Raw genomic sequence first — 18,818 nt, 5'->3', positions numbered from 1 at the left:
GTTTCCTACTAATTTTACCCAGCAGGGTATACACTGTGCCAGGCTATTTTATATAGGTTCTATCAAATGTCCCCTTTGACGAAGAAAAATGCACAGTGAACAGTCCCTTTCACCTCCAAGGCATTCAGAAGACACTCAGTGGTTCTCCGGGATTGCCACACAATGGTCCTAAGGCTGAGAAACCTGGAACCCGGGAGTGCTTATATAATGATGTCCAGCCCCAGGCACCTCCGCGAGAAACCTGTTATTAAAGGCCATCTGTGGGGATGTTTTTAAAGAACATATCCAAGCCTGGCTAATATACACTGTAATATAAGATGTTGTCCACCCACTAAGGCCTGTCTTATTGGCAAAAGAGAAGAAAACTGGAAGAAAGCTGCAGTTCTACCAACCTGGGCATCCTGTCTCACGAGAGCATCGTCCAGATAATTTCCTTCATCCCTCCCACCCTGAGGATGAGAAAACAAACAAAAAGTAATTTGAGAATATACATGAAGATCTGGGGACACCATTAAGATAGCAGGTCTAGAGTAATGAGACAAAATACCATGAGGAGTGGGGCTTCAGACCCAGGGAGGAAGGACAGACATCCTCGAAATGTGCTCGCATTATTACCATGGCTCTGATGTGTGCCTAGAGGGCTGAGGCTCAGTGTGGCCCCTAACATTGCATGGGTGCCTTTGCCAATAGAAGGAGAAGGAGAATAAACGCTTCCCAGGGACAGCTCCCTCCACTATCTCCTGGCCTCACCCACACCCCACTCTCCTGTGTCTTCCCAGCTGACTCATGCCTTCCTAACTGGCAAATCTACATTGATCAACCTCTGCCAAAAGGGGGTCGGGGTGTGCTTGTAGTTCCAGCTACTCAAGAGGCTAAGGTGGGAGGATGGCTTGAGGCCAGGAGTTCAAGGCATTGAGCTAAGATGGCACCTGTGAATAGCTGGTCTGGGAAACACAGCAAGACCTTGTATCTTTAAAAAAAAAATAAAAGCTGGGGAGGCTGGGAACAGAGGAGAGTCAAGAGAATATGGGACCTATGGTGGGACTTGAGGATCCCATAAAAATGTCCCCCTACCCCTCAGCAACACCAGCTCACAAGAAGGCAGGGTGGAAGCCTCCGAAGAATGCTAACAAGTGACAAAATGGGCTACTTTCCTCTAGTTTTTAGGCTATTTTTATTGTTATACTGTCTCGACATTCTATGGTCTAGGCATGGCTCATCAGAGTGGTAAATATGGGTGGAAAAGAAAAAGTGGGAAAGAAATATGAGACACAGGCAGGTGTTACTAAGTAAATATTGGAGACAAGAACAACGTGAAAATTGGAGATGATTTCTAGGGTTCTGCTTCTTTAAGTGTAGGAGGAACAGCAGCAACATTAACAGAAACAGACAAGTCAGGAAGAAGAGTTGGTTTGAAGGGAGAATGAGTTCCGGTTTAGTTCATGAGGACTGGTTTAAGGGGATAGTAGAATATCCATAAGGAAACATCTAAAAAGCAATGTGAAATGAGAGTCTCACGCTCAGGAAGGAGGCCAGGATAAAGATGCAGTTGGGAAGTGATGTGAAATGTCTCGAGTCTCCAGCTTCCCTTTTCAGGCACCCCTGCCCCACCTAGCTCAGTCCTGCTTTATTTTCCAGCTGGAATATTCCAGGTAGCTTCGTACCTGGTCATCCAGCCTCCAGTTCCCGCCACTGTTCATCCTACATGTCACTATTACATTACTCTTCTGAAAGTGCAGCTCCAGTCACATCACTCCCATCATCGTTGTCATCATCACGTCATCTACTGCTCCCAAATCAGTAAGTGTAAACTCCTCCCAACATAGAATTCCCGTTTATCCTCCCACCCTGTTTCCAGAATCACCAGCCCAACTGTTCAGTCAGTTGTTCCCTGAACCCCCTGTTCCCTGCCTTGTTCTTGCTGTTCTGCCTGTCTGGAATACACCCACCCACGTCTCTGCCTCTTGAAATTCTAGTAATCCTCCAAGTCCTCTCTGAACCAGCATCTCTGTCATGAAGGCTTTTCTTTGTTTCCACAACCAAAATTTCTCCTTGAATCTTCTTTTTCCTATGCGCCTCTCCTTTGGCATGTAATCTTTTCATGCCTTCTAGCAACTTGTGTACCTGATGTATTCCCTTATGACAATATATACTGTTAAGGCCCAGGAACTGCCTCTGAATCATCTTCATAACTCTCTATGCACTGAGTGACAGGGGGACCTGGCAGGTATTAGGTACTTGTAAATATCAAATTAAAGTAGAACAAATGGGCATGAAGGATTAGCCAGAGTCTCTGAAGGAGAAATAAGATAAAGGAACAGAGGGGTCCAAGAACAGCACCTGGGGAATATCCACATGTCAGGGACTGAAAGGATGAGAAAGGCTGGCAAAGGGGGTAGAGTGGACATTTCAACAAAACCCACCCCCCATCAGAAGCAGTCACTCACAGCTGACAGAGACACCAGCACTCGCTGGAACATGAACGATGTGTCAGAGCGAATGTCATCTTCAAGGCTCCGTCCATATTCTAGCAAGAGAGTGAAATTAGCTACATCAGAATAAAGAGTCTTGCCCAATGTCCTGTCACACTCCAGAGCACTCTGTACCCTCAAGACCAGCCTGCTTATGGAAGCAGCTTATCACCCCACACACAGTTTTTCAAAAACTAAACTCTGGTAAAATGGTCAAGATAAGCTTATCTAGTCACAAGATATTCCTATTTTTGTTTTGTTTCTTTCGAGATGGAAACTCATTCTATTGCCCAGGTTAAGAGTCTGAAGTGCAGTGGCACCATCTCAGCTCACTGCAACCTCTGCCTCCTGGATTCAAGCAATTCTCCTGTCTCAGCCACCCGAGTAGCTGGGATTACAGGTGCGCCCCACCATGCCCGGCTAATTTTTGTATTTTTAGTAGAGATGGGGTTCTGTCATTTTGGCCAGGCTGGTCTTGAACTCCTGACCTCAGGTGATCCACCTGCCTTGGCCTCCCAAAGTTCTGGGATTACAGGCGTAAGCCACTGTACCCAGCCGAGATATTCCCAATTCTTAAAATGTGGGGTTGAAAAAGCTGGAGCTGAAATCCTCCCTCTGTGCTTCCTGCCACCCAGGGGTCTGATCTGAATGTGGTTCTCAGTGATGCAGAGAGAACCTGCTGCTTCATGGATGGAAGGCAACCACATAGGAGCTTCTGAACCCAGCTTTGGGGTGGGGCTGGGGTCGGAGCACCATCAAGGGCAAATCCTAGCATATGCCTTTCTGCCACGTCTCTCACTTGGGAGGTTCTGACAGGGTATCCACAAGAAGCTCCATGGCCAAGTGCAGTGGCTCATGCCTGTAATCCTAACACTTTGGGAGCTGAGGAGGGCAGATTGCTTGAGTCCAGGAGTTCGAGACCAGCCTGGGCAACATGGTGAACCCCCATCTCTACAAAAAATACAAAAATTAGCTGGGTATGTTGGCACATGCTTGTAGTCCCAGCTACAGGGGAGGCTGAGGTGGGAGGATCACCTCAACCTGGGGAGGTCAAGGCTGCAGTGAGCCATGATCATGTCACTGCACTCCAGCCTGGGCCACAGAGTGAGACCCTGTGTCACAGAAAAGGGCGGGGGAGCTTCAGCAAGAAATTAAAAATCACTTCTTTATTAATTTTTAAAAAGCAAAAACAAAAAGAGAAGCTCCAGCCCTTCATAGCCCTCAGGGAAGAAAACCCTCATTGGGCAGATGTGGGGACTGGGTTGCTAAATCCAGACTCCTAAGGTTTAGAATCTCCTGCTCTGAACACTTCCCACAAAGCTCTTATTGTGGTTGTTTTTCTTTCTATAAAGGTAACACATGCTGACCACAGAAGACTTAGGAAAAAACAAATAAGTAAAATGAAGGGACAAGGCGAGGAACTCCACTGCAATCTAGTCACCCAGAAATAATAATCATTGATAACATTTCTGTAAATATCCTTCCTCATTTTCCCCCATATACACACATTATCTTCATTTATTTAAAAAATAATGCGTTATTAACTGTGTTAATTTTTTAAAAATGGGATCATAGCATACTATTTTATGGCTTGTCTTTTTCACTTATACGTACTACACCATTTAATAAATATTTTAATAATATTGTTGGCCAGGTGCAGTGGCTCACACCTGTAATCCCAGCACTTTGGGAGGTCGAGGTGGGCAGATTGCTTGGGCCCAGGAGTTTGAGACCAGCCTGGGCACCATGGCGAAACCCCATCTTTACAAAAAATACAAAAATTAGCTGGGTGTGGTGGTGCACGCCTGTGGTCCCAGCTACTCAGAAGGCTGCAGTGGATGGATTGCTGAAGCCCAGGAGGTCGAGGCTGCAGTGAGCTATGATGGGGCCACTGCACTCCAGCCTGGGCAACAGAGTGAGACCCTGTCTCAAAAAAAAGGTTAAATAAAAGAAAAAAAATACTCTTTGACATAAGTTTTAATGACTACATAACAGTTCATTGTGTAAGTGTATCGTATTTTGTTTAGACACTCTGCTACTGTTGGACATTTTTAGCTAATGTAGACAATACTGAATAAACACTGTGAGATCTAAACCTTCGTTCATGTTTAGTTATATTCTCAGGGCAAAAAGTCAGGCATTTTTTAAAGGCACTTCGTATGTATCACCCTCTGGAGGGCTCTAAGGGGGAGTGAATGGCTGTCATTCTGATTTGGCTGGAGGACATACAGTCCAGTCTGAAGGGAAGAATATGGGCCAGACAGCCCCTCCAGACCATTCCTTGGAATGCTAAGATCTGCTGGTGCCACCACTTTTGAACAAGTACCTTGGATTCTTTGTCTGATAATAAGGAACAACTTTCCAACTTTTAGGGTAATAAAATACTGCACTGGGTAGGCAAAATAGTGTGTCATCTTCACCTGAGAAATCTTAAGAAGCCTGCAGACCACCATTTGCCTCAACAGGGATCTCTCTCAAAGCAGAGCTTGGCACCAAGGATCCCTCATGCTCAGTATTCTATGAAAAGTCTAATCAGCAGACAACCACCCGCTGCTACACTCATTCTCTCATCACAGCGAAACCTCAGCCAGGGCCACTGCGGATGTCACGTACGCTGCTGGTAGGTTTGGCTTATGCGCCGGATCTCCTCAGGGGTCCGGGAGGCCAGGATCTCAATTAGGCAGCCCTCATCAGTGCCAGCTCCCTAAACAAGAAACCAGAGGACAGGGCTATATGAGCCAGTTTACAAAGTTGAGGCCCAGACACAGAAGGAATACAGCCATGAATCTGCAAAGAATAAAGACAATCCACTGTGTTCTAGCAACAGGATTTGTTCACTTTTATTGTCCTGCCTGAAACCCAAAGTGTTTGCCATAATAATTATGAGTAATAACAAACATTTCTAGGTTGTTTACTATGTGTTGGTTACTCCAGGATAGGTACAGTTTCTGCCCTCTGGGAACTTAATTTTTTCTTGACCTCTTCTACTCTCTTCCTCTGAAGGGCAGAATTTTCTGGCAAAGACGTTGTCACCTCTTTGCTTTCCCAGAGCCTGGCCCAGAACCTTCCACAAGTCTAAGTATTTATTGACCTGGTTGAGGAGGATAACTGTACTCCTCGACTTATGATGAGGAGTACAATACGCTGAAAATTTTTAGGTAGAACCATCCTAAGTTGGGGACCATTTGTATTTGCATTACATACTTGGTCATTAAAATTCAGCAGACCCAGGCTAGGGCACAGTGGGTAGGTCATCTTAGGGAAGCCAAGAACTCTTTCGCCAGTTCTAAGCCTATAGTAGACCTGGAGGCCCCCAAGGTGTCAGTCATAAAGTTACATATCTCAAAAGTAGTTAACATGACCACGAAGTCTCTGGAGCTGTACTAAAAGCCACAATTATAATCACTCCCCATTGAGCCACAGGAAGGAGCAAGTGATGCCCTTTTTGGAAAAGAATTTTTAAATGATCATTGGTATAATGTAATGTTGTTTTCAAGTTGTCATAAATGAAGGAAAATCTCCTATACTTTACACCTGCCATTCTCAGAAGGCCTGGTCATAGTTTCTTTTTAAAAAAAAAAATTTAACTTTTACTTTAAGTTCGGGGTACACGTGCAGTTTTGTTATATAGATAAACTTGTGTCATGGGGGTTGTTGTACAGATTATTTCATTACCCAGGTATTAAGCCTAGTATCCATTAGTTATTTTTCCTGATCCTCTCCCTCCTCCCACCCTCCATCCTCCAACAGGCCCCAGTGTGTGTTGTTCCCCTCTATGTGTCCATGTGTTTTCCTCATTTAGCTCCCACTTGTGAGTGAAAACATACGGTATTTGATTTTCTGTTCCTGCCTTAGTTTGCTAAGGATAATGACCCCCAGCTCCATCCATGTTCCTCCAAAGGACATGATCTTGTTCCTTTTTACAGCTATTCCACGGTGTACATGTACCACATTTTCTTTATGCAGTCTACTATTGATGGGCATTTAGGTTGCTTCCATCTCTTTGTTATTGGGTGACAGTCTCTTAAGAAAGCACATCAGCGTTTGCATCAGCAGCACCAAGAGCACAAGAGGAAGAGCACAGACCTTCATGGCCCTTCGCAGCTCTTGCACGTCATACAGCACCGTGGGCGTCATCATCCCCACAATCACCTGCTCGAAATTGCCACTCAGTTCTGACTTCAGGTCGTCTATCAAGTCCTGCAATACAAGAAAGTAGCTCCACTTAACTGCAACAGCAAATGAGACCAGCCACTCTCCAGTGTGGTCCAGGGATGTCTGGGATCTCCAAGACCCTTTCAAGGAGCCTGCAAGTCAAACCTATCCTCGGAATAACACTCAGATGTTATTTGCCTTTTCACTGTCATTCTTCCACAAGCATACAGTGGGGTTTTCCTAAGGCTATTTGACATTGTCTGTGCATCAACAACTGTTCAAATACTCTCCCCATTTTCAAGTACATATCTGTACAAGACCAGATTTTCTTCATATACCTCAACCCAAACAACATATCATAACAAATTGAAGTAGAAACAGATATGAGAAGCCATCTGTCTTCCATTAAGCCAGACATTAAAGAGATCTGCAAAATGTAAAACAATGCCAGTCTTCTCACTAAATTTTTTTGTTTTGGGACATATAGCTATTTTTTCATTAAAATGTTATTTATAGTAACATACAATACACTTATTGTTTTTACTAAGTTAACAAATATCTATTTTTAAATGCCCTCAGTTTTAGTTTCTAATAGGGCAAATATCAAAAGATAGAACCCACAAAACCAAAAGTCCTAAAAAATTTAAGAGGTAAAGGAGCCTTGAGGTTAATATGCTTGTAGACACTGATGTAAATGTACTTGCCTACTTAACAATATGTCTTGAATATATTTCCAAGTCAGTATTCACCGATAATCTTTTTAGCAGCTGTGGAGATTTCTATAGATAGGTGCAATATAATTTTTCTTTTTTTTTTTTTTTTTGAGACGGAGTCTTGCTCTGTTGCCCAGGCTGGAATGCAGTGGCACAATCTCGACCTTACTTGCCTTGGCCTCCCAAAGTGCTAGGATTACAGGTGTGAGCCACCACACCTGGCCTAATTTCTTTAACTAGTCATCTGTTTCTATTTTTCTACTGTTATATACATAAGGCATTTAGTTGTATCTTTGTGATCATTCATGATTATTTCATAAGGCTCAATTCCTAAGATATAATTTCCAAATATAATTATTTGGAAAATGGACTGAATTCTAAAGATGTTTATTCACATTTCCTCCTAGAACGGGTCAGAGAGTTTAAGAACCCGTTTAAGATCAACTGACTAAGAAGGAGCTGAATTGCTATTCTCTATTTTTTTTTTTTTTTTAGATGGAGTCTCACTCTGTTGCCCAGGCTGGAATGCAGTGGCACAATCTCAACTCACTGCAGCCTCCGCCTCCCAAGTTCAAGCAATTCTCCTGCCTCAGCCTCCCAAGTAGCTGGGATTACAGGCACCCGCCACCACACCCAGCTAATTTTTTTGTATTTTTAGTAGAGATGGGGTTTCACCATGTTGGTCAGGCTGGTCTCAAACTCCTGACCTCAGGTGATCCACTCACCTTGGCCTCCCAAAGTGCTAGGATTATAGGTGTGAGCCACCACACCTAGCCTAATTTCTTTAACTAGTCATCTGTTTCTATTTTTCTACTGTTATATACATAAGGCATTTAGTTGTATCTTTGTGATCATTCATGATTATTTCGTAAGGCTCAATTCCTAAGATATAATTTCCAAATATAATTATTTGGAAAATGGACCGAATTCTAAAGATGTTTATTCACATTTCCTCCTAGAACGGGTCAGAGAGTTTAAGAACCTGTTTAAGATCAATTGACTAAGAAGGATCTTAATCGTTCTTCTTTTTTTTTTTTTTCTTCAGATGGAGTCTTGCTCTGTTGCCCAGGCTGGAGTGCAGTGACATGATCTTGGCTCACTGCAACCTCCACCTCCTGGGTTCAAGCAATTCTCCTGCCTCAGCCTACAAAGTAGCTAGGATTACAGGTGCCTGGCACCATGACCAGCTAATTTTTGTATTTTTAAGTAGAGATGGGGTTTCACCATATTGTCCAGGTTGGTCTCAAACTCCTGGCCCCAAGTGATCAGCCTGCCTTGGCCTCCCAAACTGCTGGGATTACAGGTGTGAACCACCACACCTGGCCTCGAGAACATCTTTAAACAAGACAAAGGATCGATCTTTTAAAACACAGGGTCACTTCAGGATCCTAGATCAGGAAGAGGCCCTGCTTCCTGTTGCTGCCAAGTCAGCCAGACAGAGCAGGAAAGACTGTGGCCTACCCTGCCGATGGTGCTCTTGTAGGCCGTCCTGATCTCCTGGCGCTGGGCAGTGTTGCGGTAGGCAAGGACGCTAATAATGGCGTCTTCATCAGTGCCTGGGGACAGAATGGAGACAGCAGGTGAGTGTAATTGGAGAGAGGAATGAGAAAGCGGGTTCCTCTGTGGACACTGGAGTTACCCAAACACACGCAGAGGGCTTTCTAAGAAAAGAGGCCCTTATTCAGAGGGTTTTCTACTTTTTGGGAAACAGATGCTAGGTTTGGGACTTAGCCTCTCCTTTAATTGGCTGTTTACTACTGAACAAAATGGTTAACTTTCTAAACATTAGTTAGTTTCCTTATCTGGAAATGTGAATGATGACAGTGATTTCCTTCGATAGGTTGCTGCAAGTGTTAAACAATATAATTAAATGCCTAGCACTTACTAAACATTTAATAAATGTTGGCTGGAGTAATTATTCTTCCTGTCCTCTAGAATTTTATTTTATTTTATTTTATTTTGAGAGGATGTCTTGTTCTGTCGCCCAGGCTGGAGTGCAATGGCACGATATCAGCTCACTGCAACCTCCGCCTCCTGGCTTCAAGTGATTCTCCTGCCTCAGCCTCCTGAGTAGCTGGGATTACAGAGCTGTGCCACCACCCCCAGCTGATTTTTGTATTTTTAGTAGAGACAGGGTTTCACTATGTTGACCAGGCTGGTCTTGAACTCCTGACCTCAAATGATCTGCCCGCCTCGGCCTCCCAAACTGCTGGGGTTACAGGTGTGAGCTACTGTGCCCAGTCATCTCCTCCAGAATTCTTTTCATGTCTTTTGAATCTCCTATCTCTCTCTTCCATATTCTTGCCTTTTCTTTGTTTTTATCTCTTTATCATCTCCTCTGAGTTTTGAAACAATTCAAACTTGTCTTTTAATTCACCAATTTGGCATTTTGCAGAGTTTAAATTGGCTGTAACTACGTTCACTGTGTTTTAAAATCTGGAACTATGTTTTTCACTTCTAAGCTATCTTTCCTGAACAGAAATGGTTCCCTTTTAGAACTGCTGACAAATTACCATGATACAACATCTTACTAAAACTTTAAGCGAAAATTACAAATTAAAAATGTTCTAAGTTTTGCTTGCCTGTTTCTTGCAGCAGCTTTTACAAAGAGACTTTATTCTGATTTTTCAAATTGGTCCCTTATCTTTATAACAACTGGATGTTCATAAATGTTTGGTGAATCTTCTGTTTCCTCGTTGTTTATGCTGTATGGGGGGTTGGGATAGGTTTCAGAAGTGATTCTACTGAAAATATTTCAGGGAGAAGCGAAAAAATACAGACAGCCTCACCTTAGTCATCCTTGGCAAGATTAGAGATAAGATGTGAGTTGTGGGGAGGAAGCTATAGAACTTTAAGTTTACATACCTTGGGGACCTACTTTCTGTTCCTTTTTTTTTTTTTTTTTTGAGATGGAGTTTCGCTCTGTCACCCAGGCTGGAGTGCAGTGGCACAATCTTGGCTCACTCCCTCTGCCTCCCAGGTTCAAGCAATTCTCCTGCCTCAGCCGCCCTAGTAGCTGGGATTACAGGCGCCCACCACCACACCCAGCTAATTTTTTTTTTGTATTTTTTAGTAGAGATGGGGTTTCACCATGTTGGCCAGGCTGGTCTTGAATTCCTGACCTCAGGTGATCCACCTGCCTCAACCTCCCAAAGTGCTGAGATTACAGGCATGAGCCACTATGTCCAGCCGTGTTCCTATTTTTAAAAAGGAGAGGACAATCCATACAACAATAAGTTTCTCCCTTGGCACTCTCAGCTGGGAGGGGATGTGGAGGGGGCAGAGAGGGTTCATTACCTTTTGTTCTCTCCCTGTTTCTTTGAAAGGGATCACTCTTCTCCCCAGTCAAGCCAAGCTGAAATTCTCAAAATAGACTTGATTTTTTTTTTTTTTTTGAGACAGAGTCTTGCTCTGTGGCCATGCTGGAGTGCAGTGGCACCATCTCAGTTCACTGCAACCTCCGCCTCCCGGGTTCAAGCGATTCTCCTGCCTCAGCCTCCCTAGTGCTACCACGCCTAGCTAAATTTTGTTTTAGTAGAGATGGGGTTTCACCTTGTTGGCCAGGATGGTCTCGATCTCTTGACCTCGTGATCTGCCCACCTAGGCCTCCCAAAGTGCTGGGATTACAGGTGTGAGCCACTGCACCCGGCCAATAGCTTTGATTTTTTCACCCTCTCCTTTCCTCTACATTCAAGTCCACTGTCATGAAAAATGTTGCTTTACAGCCTCTTTTGCATTCTTTCCCTCTTTTTATTTCCTACCATAACCACTCCAATTCAAGATTTCAGGGTTTCTTCTTAGACAAGTGCAGATGTCTGCTAACGAGTATTCTTAACTCCTGATTGGTCTTCCCAGAGTCTTGCCAGATTCATTTGTGTAAAAAGAAAAACTCACAATGTCCCTCCCCTGCTCAGAAATACACAATGGCTCCCTATCATCTACTGGATTTACTTTAGGCACAGCAGCCTGACATTTGAGACTCTACAATATCCCATTCACTATTGTAAACAGCCACATAAAAGGACACTAGGCAGCCAAATTCACGGACTCAGCTCTTGAAATATTGTGCTTTACCCAACTGTGCTGCACTCCACGCTCCTGACCTCTTTCATTACCAGTCTATTGGTTTATATGTCTCCTTAACCCCCTCCATTTAGCATCATGATTCTGGCATATGTTGTTTCCCGGCCAGTGCCCGTGAGACATCCCCCCTGTCTGTGATTCTTATCGGTGGCTTTCTCAGTAGCAACCCTAGAACCTCCTTCTGGTACCTGCTTTCTCAGAAAGCTCCTGCTTTGCAAGTACCTCCTGCTGATACAGGAGATAGAAAGAAATTGTTTAGGCAGATAGTGAGGGCAGGCTGGGTGTGGGGGCTCACGCCTGTAATCCCAGCACTTTGGGAGGCTGAGGTGGGTGGATCACTTGAGGTCAGGAGTTCAAGACCAGCCTGGCCAACATGGTAAAACCCTGTCTCTTATTTAAAATATAAAAGTTAGCTGGGTATGGTGGTGGGGGCCTGTAATTCTAGCTACTCGGGAGGCAGAGGCATGAGAATCACTTGAACCTGTGAGGTGGAGGTTGCAGTGAGCCGAGATCATGCCAGTGCATTCCACAGCCTGGGTGGCAGAGCGAGGCTCCATCTCAAAAGCAAAACAAAAACAAAAACAAAAACAAAAAAACAAACAACAGATAGTGAGGGCAAAAGAGTCCTTGGCAGAACTTCCCTTCTAACAAAAAGCAGCCCCCAAAATCTTTTTTTTTTTTTTTTCTAACAAAGAGAAGCCTGAAAGATCAAGCTACAAACGTAGATAAGGAAACTGAAAGCTTGCACAAGGGAATGCTGGCCACTGTGCCAATAGAAAAGGGCTACCTGGGGGCCAGACATGTCCACCATGGAAACTTCATCTTCCCTTTTTTGTTAGCGTGTGTACAGTAAGAAAGAAATGTAAGAAAGTACAGCTCAGGCTGAAAACCCACCTGCATAATAAAAGACTGGGGTACCAGCTGCCAGAGATTCGTGCCCTATGCAGATAGCCCACCTGTTTCTAACTGGTTTTTGGTGCCCTGTGTAGATCAGACATCAGCCCTCCCCATCCCTGGCCCCTGCCACAGCTCATCTATAAACCCCTCTGCATTTCACTGTGAATTGGCAACCCATTTTTCAGGAATTCCTTTCTGTAGCAGACAGCTAGTCTCTTTCTTTTCCCTACTAAACTTCTGCTCTTAACCTCACTCTTTGTGTGTCCACATCCTTGATATCTGTGGTCATGAGACAACAAACCTTGGGTGTCACCCCAGACGAGGCCACTTCACTGCTGCAAGACACTTTTCTGTGTATTTACCATGACTCCCCTAGACCTCAGGACATGCCATTCCACTCATCTGAAACACCTTGTCTCTTAACTCTGTTTACGGAAACTCAATCATCTCCCAAGGTCCATTTTAACTTCTACATCCTCCAAGAAGCTTTGCCCACTGCCCCCAAGTGAAACGTGATCTCTTCTCTCTGAACCCCAGTGGGCTCTTATTTGTGCCCCTCCTGTTACTGTTATATTATGAATTAATCATAGTTATTACTGTGCATGCCTTAGCTGTGCTAGCATTCATAGACTATTTGAACACAAGAACTAGGGATTATAATCCTTGTCTCCTCGAACAGTCTGCCTTGCATTGGCCCACACATAACAGGCACTGAAAAAGGATGGTTGTGCCAAATGTCTCCTCACCCTTTATGTTGATAATTCTGAATGTGACCTGGGCTACATTTTGAATTATGGTGTCCTTGTAATACACCAAAGAATTAAGATAAACTGAAAAAAAAGGTGGGTCCTGTACTTTTCTCTTTTTATGAAAAAGGGAAAAGAAGAAGATACATAGATTCAGGACAATGTTCTCTTCAGAGATGGGCAGCAGCATAGAACAGTGGCTTAAACTCCAGCTCGGGAATCAGACATGAGGCAGCTGATCATGCAAAGATGAAAGGAAAACGTTCTAGGAATTACCTAGAATCCTGAATATACCACTTAGTAGTTCTGGGACCATGGGCAAGTTAGTCAACTTCAGTCAGTATACTTTACCTTCTCAACAGTAAAACAAGCTGCTGTCAGGATTAAAACAGATAACCCATGGAAAGCATCTATCTCTATGTCTGATGCATAGTAGAGCTTAATAAACATTTGCTATTATTGCTACTGTTGTTGTTACTGTTAGCAACCTTGAGGCTGAGTAAAATGAACTCTTTTTGAATAGAAAGATGGTCTCATGGTCAAGTGTTTTTACCCTAGTCTCAAGGAGATTCTAAATAGCAGCTAAGAACCAGGGGATACTTCTCTGGCCAAAAGTTCACTGAGACAAGGTCTTAGGGGCAGAGGCTAGGCCAGGTAGCTTGTAGTGCACATAGAATCACTGTACCTACCCAGCATGAAGGTGGTGGCCCCCAAGGAGCTAACTGGAGGGTAGCATGCTGGAAGACACTACCAGTGTTATAGGAGGCAAAAATAAATTATTTAGGTAGACATTTAGGGTAAAGTGAGTCCCCAGCAGAAAACTTTCCTTTTAACAAAAAGCAGCTCAAAAATAGCTCCCTTTCTAATCACACACAGTTAAAAAAAATCACTTCTAACAACAAGCAACCTGAAAGTTCAGGCTGTAAAACACAGATACGACAGCTCAAGCACAGAAGGAGGGGTGGAAGTCTCCTGGGTCATCGCCAAACTTCACACTTATACAGTGGGCCCCAGTAAAACAGTGGGTCTTAATAAGCACATTCCTTTCCCTTTAGGTGCACTAAGATAGAGAAACTAAAAGCAGACTGGGGGGATGCCTGCAGCTGCAAGAAGATGTATGGGAACAGACACAGAAACTCTCCCTCCCAGATAAGCAAGACAAAGAAACACAGACTAAGAGTCAGCCTATGTGGTCAGGGAATGGGATAAGAGCTGATAAAAAAATTCTGCTCTATACAGACAGCACACTTGGTCCCAACTAAACTGTCAGGCCCTAAGAGGATAAGATATCCCCTCCTCATGAGGCCCCTCCTCCCTAGACCATTTATAAAAACCCTGACATTTTTACTACTGCTTAGCAACCTGCTCTAGACCCCTCTCTGTGATTGTTCTGTTCTGTTCTTTTGCCTATTAAACTCCTGCTCCAAACTCACTCTATGTGTGTGTGCATGTCCTCGACCTCAATCTCCTTGGCCATGAGACCAAGAACCTCAGTATTTACCCCAGACAACAAGGCTGCTTCATTTTGAGGGCTCGTCCAGGATTTGAAGGTGACTTAATCAGAATGGTGAGTAAAGGAGCGGACTCTATTTTCACTTCCAAGTTTTCTTGTCCTCCATTTTAATTCTCTCAAATAACTATCAAAAACACCAGGCATCTGACAGCTGATTAAGGAGCCACAAGGGCTGGCCACCAGTCTTGAAGACTCAGATGTGAGGCTTGCCAGGGAGGACATAGTCAATCCCCTAGTGACCTCAGGGTGCTGGGAATGTTGGCTCTGTCCAAACTAGTTTCTTTTCACGGAAAGCCTGGCTGTCGCTTGGGGCTGGAATAGGTCCTGGAGCAACTGAGAATTTCTGGCCAGGACCACACCCCGGTGTTATTCAAAAGGCTCCTGGACTGACCCCAGCCTCTGACTGCCTGACTGGGTGTCAGCCACAGGATCCCCAAGTTTTCCTGTTGCAAATCTTATTTTCCTCCTTTCCTTTCTGCAGTCACCATGTCTCCCATCCCCTCTCTGTATGAAATGCTGCAGGAATTTTTACAGCCCAGGAAATAATTCAATTAGACAGGCTTAGCAACCACCTTAGTAACCAGGAATACAGTTCAAGGGATTGCTGTTTTTGTGACTTTTTACAGATAGGGGGATTCCATGATCCAGATCTCAAAGGCTATTTAACTCCTAATGATAACACTTCCTGGGGTTGGGTGGGCGGTTACTTTCCCCCCAGTAAATGCCCCTCTGTCTACTTAGACTGTTTCTTTTCCCATGTGAGGAGCCAGCACTGTCCAGTCAGACTGGATAGCCCCTCTATGAGGCGAATTAACTTTCTCCTGTTAGGAGGTGTGCTGTGGGGACAGCTTGCCACAGGTCAGACTTCTCTCTCCGTCCTTTGTTTAAAGAGCATATGGAGGCAAAGTTACTGCCTGGTATTCCACTAGCACACCTAGTAAAACGGGAATCCTCTCCATGAGGAATCTTGTCTGCCCTTTGCTAAAAGTCTCTGGCTTTTCAGTTCTTCTCCCTTTTACATCCCTCTAATAGATACCAAACCTTATGCCCCCTCTGCAAGTGGGAGAGCTCTGCTTTCAGCAGTGAGGAGGAATATGTCCTCCAAAACCAAATTTTAGTCTCAGTACTCTCTCTGTTAGCAGGAAGGCCACCATTTGACCCTTATGTTCTCTGGAGACACCCATTCTGCCTGCAACTAGAATGGCATCGAAATAGAAAGGGGATTTTATGTCTGGAAGTTTATCAGAAACACTACCTAAGAATAAATTTTCTAGTCCAGTCCATAATAGCAGAGTATAAAGCCCAATCCAGTATACTCCCTCCATTAACGGGCCTTGCTCAAATGCAAGAGTTACATAATCTCTCCTGAGACCCATTTATCAAGAAGCCACGTGGGTCACACAGGTCTAGGAGGTCAGAGGGTAATTACCCAATTATTAGGCAGATGACTAAGGTCATACGGGTAAACACGACTAGCCCATTGATTAGGGTCTCTGGTATTACGCTTGGGGGTCACACCTGCAACCATGGGGCTGCAATTATGGTGCTCGGACCTGGGGACCAAGGAGGGAGAACAGCCGGGAGGACGCTCCTACTGTGTCCCCTCCTCCCTGAGTCACATTGAAAAGAACCAGAAGACCGAGGAACACCTCTACTCTTGTCTCTTTTTCAGATGGGTAACAAGCCATCTTCAGCCGGCACTCCTCTGGAGTGTATTCTGAAGCACTGGGACTCCTTTGACCCTAAAACTTTGAAGAAAAAGCAGCTCATTTTCTTTTGCACAAGGGTGTGGCCTTCTTACTGTCTCTGGAATGAACAGACACAGACAGCTGAAGGGAGCCTTGATTTTAATCTTATCCAACAATTAGATCTTTTCTGTAGACAGGAGAGCAAATGGTCCAAGGTGCCCTATGCACAGGCTTTCTTTGCCCTGCGAGACAACCCAGACCTTAGCAAGCACTGCACAATTGACTCAGCTCTCTTAGCAATCGTATCAGGCAGGTCTGTGGAGAGTAATTCCCCTAAGTCAGAAGAGCAAGTTTTGGAGGAGCCATTGGGGGCAGCTTCTAAGTGCCCCAGTCCTAGTTTTCTTAATCTGGGGCCCCCTCCAACTGCACCATCAGCTCCTCCAGCTCCACCATCTCCAAAGCTCCCCACTGCCCCAGCTTCACTCCTACCCCTACAAGAAATGCCAGATGGAAGGGGCACCTCTAGGGTACATGTTCCCTTCTCATTACAGGACCGCAGACAAATAAAGGAAGACTTGGGCCAATTTTCTGATGACTGTAATAGGTAGATAGAGACCTTCCAAAATCTAACTCAGGTGTTTGACTTCACATAGAGGGCTGTTATGCTGCTTCTAAGCCAAACCCTCACTGCAGCTGAAAAGCAGGCAGCTCCTGACATTAGAAGGAAGCCACAGAAACACATTATAGGACCAGATAGTACCTTGGAAGATCTCCTGAAGGTGGCCACCTCAGTCTTTTACCATAGGGACTGGGAGGAGGCCCAGGAGAAAAAGAGAAAGTGACTAAGGCTCGAGTGGCTGCTTTGCAGGCTTGCAGAGTCCAGGATCCTCAGGAAGCAGCCACTAATTGCTACTGGTGTGGCAAGCCAGGGCACTTTGGGAAGAATTGCCCAGGCAACAAGAAAAAGCCACCTTGACCCTGTCCAGCCTGTGGTGGAGACCACTGGATATTAAACTGCCCCTGAAGATGGAGGTCACTAAGTCCAGAACTGGTCTCACAGATGGTCCGGCAGGACTGACAGGTCCCAGGGCTCAAACCCCTGGCTCCAGTGGCTCAGACTGCCATCACTGCTCAGGAGCCCCAGGTGATTCTGGAAATTGAAGAGAGGAGGGTGGGCTTCCTCCTGGATACTGGAGCCAGTCTCTCTGTTCTGTTGTACAATCCAGGCCTCCCCTCTTCCCATAGCACAACCATGGAGGGTGTCTCAGGAAAGACTCTAACCCAATATTTCTCTCAATCCCTTAGCTGTAGTTGGAGGGACTTATTATTTACACATGCCTTCTTAATTATGCCTGAAAGTTCCACTCCTTTATTAGGTAGAGACATTTTAACCCGCATGGGCCGAGAGTCCTCATGGCCCCAGGACAAACTCTTTGTCTTCCCTTAGTGAAAGCCAATATTAATCCAGAAGTGTGGGCAACTCGAGGAAGAATAGGTCAAGCTAAAACTGCTAGGCCAGTTCAGATCCACCTTAAAAATCCCACTTCTTTCCCTAACCAGAGACAATGTCCTCTAAAGCCAGAGGCCAGAAAAGGGCTAGAAGCTATTATTAATAACCTAAAAATGCAGGGCCTCCTCAGACCCTGTAACAGTCCTTGCAACACCCCTATACTAGGAGCGCAAAAACCCAAGGGGGAATGGAGACTAGTTCAGGACCTCCGCCTCGTTAATGGGCCATAGTCCCAATTCAGCCAGTAGTCCCTAATGCCCACACCTTGCTGACTCAAATACCTGAAGGAACTAAATGGTTTATAGTCCTAGATTTAAAGGATGTCTTTTTCTGCATACTGTTACATCCTGGCTCTCAATACCTGTCTGCCTGTAAGGATCCCTCTGGCCAGACTACGCAGTTAACATGGATGGTGCTGCCTCAGGGATTTCAAAACAGCCCTCATTCGTTTGGACAAGCACTGTCAAAGGACCCTTCTAAGTTCTCCTGTCCTCAGCTCAGGGTCTTGCAGTGTGTAGATGACACTTTCCTCTGTGCCCCAATCAAGGAAGGCTCAGGAAGACGCTAAGACTCACCTCCATTTCTTAGCTGAAAGAGAGTATAGAGTCTCAAAATCTAAAGCTCAGCTCTGTCAGACTTCAGTAAAGTACCTAGTTCTAGTCTTATCAGAAGGGACCAGAGCACCAGGTGAGGAAAGGATTAGGCCCATTTCCTTTGATAGCTAGGAAAATTCTTGGGCATTAAATGGATTTTGTAAACCGTGAGTACCTGGGTACAGGGAAATGACTCACCCTTTATACTGCCTCATAAAAGAAACTCAAACAGTTAAAACTCACCCCTCTCTTTTTGGGGAACCTAAGGCTCAAAAAGCCTTTAACCAGCTAAACCAAGCCTTCCTGGCTAATACGGTGAAACCTCGTCTCTACTAAAAAGACAATAAAATTAGCTGGGCGTAGTGGCGGGCGCCTGTAGTCCCAGCTACTCGGGAGGTTGAGGCAGGAGAATGGCGTGAACCCGGGAGGCAGAGCTTGCAGTGAGCCGA

The 18,818-nt window shown here is 44.9% G+C and overlaps 1 protein-coding gene across 3 annotated transcripts in view; it reads right to left on the bottom strand.

The window, feature by feature from the left end:
- The window catches only part of ANXA4 (annexin A4), a 98,032-nt gene that overhangs the window by 13,150 nt on the left and 66,064 nt on the right, over window positions 1-18,818 (bottom strand). For all 3 annotated transcript variants that reach the window (XM_021924904.2, XM_003908768.5, XM_017947601.2), the window contains exons 4-8: window positions 8,801-8,895; window positions 6,558-6,671; window positions 5,085-5,175; window positions 2,448-2,527; window positions 393-449 (exon numbers count right to left, since the gene is read on the bottom strand). In XM_021924904.2, the coding sequence (XP_021780596.2) occupies window positions 393-449; window positions 2,448-2,527; window positions 5,085-5,175; window positions 6,558-6,671; window positions 8,801-8,895 (437 nt within the window). The remainder of the gene's footprint in view (window positions 1-392; window positions 450-2,447; window positions 2,528-5,084; window positions 5,176-6,557; window positions 6,672-8,800; window positions 8,896-18,818) is intronic.

This window comes from Papio anubis, chromosome 14, assembly GCF_008728515.1.
Source record: "Papio anubis isolate 15944 chromosome 14, Panubis1.0, whole genome shotgun sequence".
NCBI lineage: Eukaryota > Metazoa > Chordata > Mammalia > Primates > Cercopithecidae > Papio > Papio anubis.
This window is presented reverse-complemented; position numbering and strand designations above follow the sequence as displayed.